The following is a 7499-nucleotide window of genomic DNA, read 5'->3' as shown; positions in this document are numbered from 1 at the left end:
CTATGACCCAGCAATTGCTACTGGGTATTTACCCCAAAGATACAGATGTAGTGATCCGAAGGGCCCCCTGCACCCCAATGTTCATAGCAGCAATGTCCACGATAGCCAAACCGTGGAAAGAGCCTCGATGTCCATCGACAGATGAATGGATAAAGAAGTTGTGATATCTATAGACAATGGAATATGACTCAGCCATCCAAAAATGAAATCTTGCCATTTGCAACGACGTGGATGGAACTGGAGAGTGTTATGCTAAGTGAAATAAGTCAATCAGAGAAAGACAATTATCATATGATCTCTGTGGCATTTAAGAAGTAAAACAGAGCATCATAGGGGAAGAGAGGGAAAAATAAAACTAGACTAAATCAGAGAGGGTGACAAACCATAAGAGACTCTTAACTCTAGGAACCAAACAGCGTTGCTGGAGGGGAGGGGGGCGGGGGGATGGGCAGTAAGGAGGGCACGATATGTAATGAGCACTGGGTGCCATTTACAACTGATGAATCACTGACCTCTACCTCTGAAACTAATAATACATTATACGTTAATTAATTGGATTTAAATAAATAAAAAAATAAAGCAAAAACAATACCAAAACCACAAGTGAATTATTGATACACATAACGACATGGATAAATCTGAAAAATGTAAAACTGGCAGAAAGAAGTCAGACCCTAAAGCATATGTAATATTTGAGTCCACTCACAGAGTGCAGAACAACTGGCAATATGGCTCCATACCGACAGAAAAGAGGGAATGGCATGCGTGTGACTCTGTTGACTTGAAAGAGCCAAGACAAAACCCAACACCTTCAGCGTGGCACTCAAGGCTCCAAAATTTCTGACCCTGCCTTCTCTCCCACCGTGATCATGTCTCCGGTGCCCCCGGTCCTCCCTGCCAAGTTACAGGTGGTCTCAATTCTTGGCACATCTCCTCCGGAGCTGGCCGCCTGCTGCCCACCCTTCCCCCCTCAATGCTGGGACCTGACCTCCAGGGGTCAAGGGAAAGAATCTGTACGTTGAACTGGGTGGTGGAAGCAAGAGTGTGCACATAGGTAAACATTCATCTGGTGGCACTCCTTAGATCTGATTATTTAATCAATTTAAGTTACACCTCCAAACACAAGGAATAAATAAAAAGTCATCTTCGGAACATGTTCCACAAAAAGGATAGAAGATTAAGACGTAATTCTTCTCTAGAAACTTCCACAGAGACATTAAACAATAAAATCCATTTTTATGTTGCATTTTTAATAAAACGTTTATTTATAAGTAAGTGTGATGTTCTGTAGTAATTATTATGAGGTAGGTGTCTTTCATCTGGGAAGGAAAAGCTGTATTCGTGACTCTGACCAGAAACTCAGGGTTAAGCAGGTAACTTTTGGGTCAGGGGAAGTGAGCCTGGGGAACTCCCTTCGAAGGGCAGGGCTGGGGACGGAGAAGAGGAAGGTGCGAGGGGTGGGGTGGGCAACTCCAGCAAGGAAAGGCAGGCTGAGCAGATGGAGACTGGCGTAGGCAGAAACCAGGGGACATCAGTGGAGGTGTGTATTAGTCAGATTTTTTATTTCCTTTATCTTAAAAAGCTTGCCGTCTGGGGAGAGACGGCGCCTCCCAGGGCCAGCCAGCTCTTAAAGATGGCACAGTGCTCTGCCAGGAGCCCACCTTTCAGACCAAACCAACCAATTCCCAGCCCGTGTCCCCCAAACACTCCCTTTCTAAAAAGATTTTATGTATTTGAGAGAAAGAGAGAGAGAGACAGAGAGAGCGCACAAGCAGGGGGGAGGGGCAGGGGAGAGGGAGAAGCAGACTCCCCGCTGAGCAGGGAGCCGGATGGGGGGCTCGATCCCAGGACCCCGGGATCATGACCTGAGCTGAAGGCAGCTGCTTAACCAACGGGGCCGCCCAGGCGCCCCCAAACACCATTTTTCTCTAAGCACACAGCAGGCCACCCTCGCCCCTGCCCGAAATCACCGAAGACAGGTACCAGACAACTAGAACCACCCCTATAGGCCAAGGCCCCCACAGAATTACTCCAACTAGCTGATCCTGAGCGGCACTTCTGGCCTTGCCTTTCCCACGCAAACCCCAGGAAAGGCTCTTGCGAGGCTTCCCCTGCACCCGCTTCTGCCTCCCAACCAAAACGTGGTGCTCCTTCCCCCTGTGGCCCCGCATGGCGTGGCATGCCACGTTTCCTTGGGAAAGTAGTAACTTTCTGATGCCGTTGGCCTCTCCACGTCATCGCTCATTCACCTCCCCTAATTAAACTCCTGGGGGTACAACTGAGGTTTGAGTTGAGGGGTTCCAGGAGGAAGCTGGCCATGACGTCCCCAATTTGTCCCCCTGGGCTTCAGGTCCACACCACAGTCCCGTGTTGAGGAGGAGGGAGGCTCGGTCAGGACTCTCAGCCTCGCTCCCTGGAGGCCTCCACACCTGCGGAACCAACACGGGTCTCCGATCAGAGAGCCGCCGCCGCTCCAGTTCTAACTCCAGGCAGGGTGGGACCGCTCAGCCCCCCCGGAACTCAGACCCGTCACCAGCCTTCCCTGCAGAGGGACAGGCCCGCTCACCGGCTGTAGTAGACCCAGCCGAGGCCATAGGTGAGGAGGAAGCCAGCCCCCATGAGGGCCCCTCGGATCAGGGTGAGGATTAGAGGCCAGGAGCCCTCCTGCTTCTCAGTCACACAGTTGCAGGCAGAGGGGCTTCCTGCGGAAGGGGGCACAGGGGAGGAAGTTCTGTCCCCAGAGCCCAGTCCCTTCCACACCCCCAAACACCGGACCAGGCAGTCCACCCCCAGAACCTGTGTACAACTCACTCTGCACAGAGAGGCTGAAGGAAACGTGCTGGGAGCCCAGCGGGTGCTGAGCCTGGCAGGTGAATTCCCCTTCATCTTCCACCCCTGCATGGGGCAGCTCCAGGACCCCTGAGGGCTGGGACGGGCTCAGGGCTTTTCCCTCCCGGGACCAGCTCAGCCTGGCAGGGGGGTTGCTGTCAGCCGTGCACACCAGGCGCAGGGACTGGCCCTCCAGGACAGGCAGTGATGTCCCGTTGTTCATCGTCTTCGGGCCTGGGTAAGAGAGTCACCACAAAGTGGGCGGAGCTGAGAGATCCATCTCTCCCTCACCCTTCCCGGAGAGCCCCAAGTGCAAAGACAGGGCCATGCGACAAGGGCTAAGGGGGAGGCTAATCGGGGCTGAAGGCTCAATGACCCTGGTGGTCAAGTCGGGCCACCAGAAAGAAAGGGGCTGAGCTGAGGTGAGAAGGGCGAGTGGTGGGCGGGCAGCTCTGGTGGAGATGTGCCAAGAATTGAGACCGTCTGGCAGATGACCTGTAACTTGGCAGGGAAGACTGGAAGCACCAGAGACATGATCACGGTGGGAGGGAAGGCAGGGTCAGAAATTTGAGAGCTTTGAGGGCTGGGCTGAGGGCATTGGGCTTTGCCGCGAGGTTACCGGGAAGCAGGAAGGGCTATGAGTAGGGGAAATGCAGAATCAGCACTGGGTCTAGAAAGATCCTGCTGGGGCCAAGGGGGGCCTGCACCAGAGAGATTAAACAGGAGGCAGGGAGGCTGGGGAGAAGGCTGAGGCAACGGTCCAGGGTCCAGGATAAGATGGGAGCTGGTGGGGCCAAAGGCAAGAAGAAAGAAATGATTGGGGAAATGAAGTTCTCAAGACTTGCCGACCCATGGGGTGCAGCTGGTGAGAAGGGGAGCTATCTAGTGTGGTGTCCAGACCCCCCGCCCCCGCCCCGGGGCTAAGTAGCAGACAGACAGGCATCAGCGAGAGGCAGCTACATGTCTGATCTGCGGCCAGCTAGAGAGTTGTGGGAGGCAGCAGGATAGGGTCAGAATAGGGATGGGGTCACAGGTGGAGACATGCCCAGGAAAGTGGACACAGAGAGCAACAGGGGTCCAGGGTGGAGCTTCAGGGATTGGGAACATCGAAGGGTCCTACAGAAAATGACTAGATCAGCGATGAAAGAGTGCAGACAGAAATTCAAGTGCAGGGAGCAGAACCTGGAGCAGCCAAAATCGCCCAGACAGAGGTCGGAAGGGGGGCTGCCAGGGGCTGGGGGAGGAGCTGGGGAGTCAGTGCATGATGGGCATAGAGTTTCGGTTCTGCAAGATGGAGAGAGCTCTGCAGACCGGTTGCAACACTGTGAAAGCCTTCAACACGGCGGAGCTCTAGCCTTAAGTAAGATAGTAAGTTGCAAGTTGTGTCTTTTTTACTACAATTACACATAAATTCTAGGGCGCCTGGGTGGCTCAGGCGGTTAAGCATCTGCCTTCGGCTCAGGGTATGATCCCAGGGTCCTGGGATCGAGTCCTGCGTCAGGCTTCCCGCTCAGCGGGGAGCCTCCTTCTCCCTCTACCCCTCCCCCTACTCATGTGCGCTCTCTGTCTCTTAAAAATAAATAAATAAAATCTTTAAAAAAAAGACTCCTTCCCCCACTCCGTCTGTCCCTCTCCCCCATCTCTCAAAGGCAAATAAATAAATCATTTAAAAAGGAAAACAACCATAAACTCTAAAGCTAATGAAAAAAGGAAGGAGGTCAAAAGGTACCAACTTCCAGCTATAAAATAAGTAAGTCGTGAGATGTAACGCGCAGTACGGTGACTATAGTTAAGAGCGCTATACTGTATATTTGAAAGTCGCTACAAGAGTAGATCTCAGATGTTCTCATCACAAGGAAAAAAATGTGTAACTGTGTGTGGTGAGGGATGTTAGGTAGACTGACTGTGCTGATCCTTTTGCAATACACGCAAATGCCAAATCATTATGTCCTACACCTGAAACTAATACACCCTTCTGTCGATTAGAACTCAAAGTAAAAGATACACAATACACCAAAACCAGAGAAAAGAAGAGGCAGCAGCTGAAAGCAATCCTGGGTCCACAATGCGAGACACTGGTGAGGTGGGTGTGGGGCAGACACAGACCCAGGGGAAGAGGAGGGGGGGGTCTCATCTCCAAGCCCTGAGCCCTGACCAGTCACACCCCACTCCAGTCACAGCCCCAGGGAAGACAGGAGCTTTCCTACCTGTGCAGTTTCCCTGCAAAATGTGGGTGGTCATCAACTGTGGAGCGTCTGAGGAGGAAAGATGTGGTGAGGGGCAGGGTGGGCTTTTGCCCTTTGTTCCAGGAGCCCCGTAAGTGGAAGGGATGGGCTCTCCGACTTCCTCTAATCTCCACCAGGTAAAGGATCGCAGGACTGACTCCCTTTCCCCCCCGCTGCCCCGAGGGACGCACCCTTCCCTCCAGCACTCACAGGAGACATTGAGCCTGATGGTTCTCTCCACGGTGCCCTGAGTTCCTGACAGCTGCACCTGACAGGTGAGGTTGCTGCCGTGGTCCCGCGGCCTCGGGATGAGGGTCAGCACCGAGGACCTGAGAGTCCCAGGGTCCAGTGAGTCAAGAGCACCCCCCACCCAGGAGAAGAAGGCGAGAGATCTTCCTTCTTCGCAGGATCCTGGCAGACTGCAGGTCAGGTTTGTGGGATGGCCAGACTTGAGGGGCTCCAGAAAGTGGATGTCGGGTTTCTGTGTCAGGGCTGAGGAGGAGAGAGGAAGGTGCCTGGGCCCCAGGGAGGTGGGGACCCAGAGTGTGACCCTGAGAGGGACCAGGGCCTCAGGGCACAAGCTGACCCCGGGCCCCCACATCTCTTCCCACCATCCCAGCCCCAAGACCTGGAGCAGGGAATGTTCCAGTGTCCTGTTCCTGTTCTAAGAGGGGGGTCTCCACGTCCCAGAACCCTCTCCTGGGGCCCCTGCCGTACCTGTCACCTGCAGGGTCAGCCGCTTATCTTCGTAAGTATATTTCCTGTAGTCTCCTGTATCCACTTGGAACTCATAGGCTCCCTGGTCGCTCCTCCTGGCCTCTCTGATTCTCAGGGAGCAGTTGTTGTCCCAGGAGTTCCCAACGAGGAGGAATCGGCCCTGGGTCTCTGTCTTCACAGCTTTCCTTCGGTCATTTGTAGCCACAGGATAACGTCTGTATGAGCTGTCCCCAACCCGGAACCAGTTCATGTAGGGCATCCCAGGGGGAGACCACGAGCTCCAGGGGTAGGAGAAGGAGCAGGGCACCTGGACACACAGACCCTCCTGCACCATCACCAGGTCCTGCACTCGGAGTTCGTACCCTGGATCCTCCTGCAGGGACCCTGCAGGGACACGGGGGCTCAGCTGTGGCTCCAGCCCCCTCCCACCTTCACCCGGCCAGCCCCCCTCCCTCGGCCCACTTACCCCCCCACAGCAGGGGCAGCAGCAGCAGGGGCACCATGTCTGCACCGGCCAGGGCAGGAGCCCGTGTTCAGGTCCCTCTGGCAGGGAAGGAAATGGCCCAAACTGGGGGGTGAGGCCAAGGAAGCCCCGACAGGAAGCTGTGGGTGACAGACCTGTGGTCACCACAGAAGGGGAACCTGGACAGCAGGGGCCATGTGGGGGGGGGGGAGGTGAAGTCGGGGCTGAGAAATCATCCTGTCATTAGCAGAGAGGGCAGAAGCATCACTGGGCTGGGGGTCCAGACCCCCCTTCATGCTCTCATTCATCTATTAGTCATGGGAACACAGACAAGCCGCGTGAGGGGAAAGGAAGTTGACTGCAGAAGCCACAACATGGAGACATAAGGGACCTGCTTGAACAGAAAAGGAAGTTTCCCCATAGCATTTCCAAGGAAGGAAGAAGCTGGACGGGACAACTGACAGGCCCAGGGGGACATGGACTGAGGGAGAAGACTCCGTCCCAGCCTGAGGGTCCAGGAACCCTCTGAGGGCACCCGGGTGGGTGTGAGAACACTAACACAACAAGTTTGCAGGGTCAGATCTGCAGTTCCAAGCCTCAATCCAACCCATACATCTTATAGCCCTGGGAAAGCCTGTCCCCACACCCACAGCCTCCCCTATATTCCTGGGCTCCCCAGGGGCTCCCCCATGGCTCTGTCTTCCTGTGCTGTTATTTCATTGTTGGTTGGTTGGTTGGTCTTTTGACTTTCCAGATCCTGGTTTTTATCTAAAAGCAGCATCTTCCTCTATGTGGAAAACCCAAAAGACCACCCCAAAATTGCTAGAACTCATATAGGAAATCAGCAAAGTGGCAGGATATAAAATCAATACACAGAAATTAGTCGCATATGTATACACCGAGACAGAAGCAAGAGAAATTAAGGAGTCAATCCCATTTACAATTGTACCCAAAACCATAAGATAACTAGGAATAAACCTAACCAAAGAGGCAAAGGATCTATACTCAGGAAACTATAGAGCAATCATGAAAGAAATTGAGGAAGACACACAAAAAAAGGAAAAACGTTCTATGCTCATGGATTAGAAGAACAAATACTGTTGAAATGTCTATGCTACCCAGAGCAATCTATACATTCATTGAAATCCCTATTAAAATACCGTCAACTTTTTTCACAGAGCTGGAACAAATAATCCTAAAATTTGTATGGAACCAGAAAAGACCCCAAAGACCCAAAGGAATGTTGAAAAAGAAAACCAAAGCTG

General features: G+C 53.3%; 1 protein-coding gene across 3 annotated transcripts; it reads right to left on the bottom strand.

Moving 5' to 3' along the window:
- Positions 1–1229: 1229 nt before the first annotated feature.
- On the bottom strand, positions 1230–6383 carry LOC103657358 (sialic acid-binding Ig-like lectin 14). Of its 3 annotated transcripts, XM_040632961.1 has the most exons (7): positions 6238–6383; positions 5772–6155; positions 5265–5546; positions 5037–5084; positions 2812–3063; positions 2567–2702; positions 1230–2429 (listed from the first exon to the last, which is right to left on the bottom strand). In XM_040632961.1, exons 1-7 carry the CDS (start codon positions 6272–6274, stop codon positions 2255–2257), a joined length of 1314 nt encoding a protein of 437 aa, XP_040488895.1. In that variant the 5' UTR covers positions 6275–6383; the 3' UTR covers positions 1230–2254. The 3 variants fall into 3 exon arrangements, with proteins under 3 accessions (XP_040488895.1, XP_040488896.1, XP_040488897.1); XM_040632962.1 differs by lacking the exon at positions 5037–5084; XM_040632963.1 differs by lacking the exon at positions 2567–2702 and having other exon boundaries at positions 2264–2429.
- Positions 6384–7499: the final 1116 nt, after the last annotated feature.

The sequence above is a fragment of the Ursus maritimus genome, unplaced genomic scaffold (genome assembly GCF_017311325.1).
Source record: "Ursus maritimus isolate PB19 unplaced genomic scaffold, ASM1731132v1 scaffold_19, whole genome shotgun sequence".
Lineage (NCBI taxonomy): Eukaryota > Metazoa > Chordata > Mammalia > Carnivora > Ursidae > Ursus > Ursus maritimus.
This window is presented reverse-complemented; position numbering and strand designations above follow the sequence as displayed.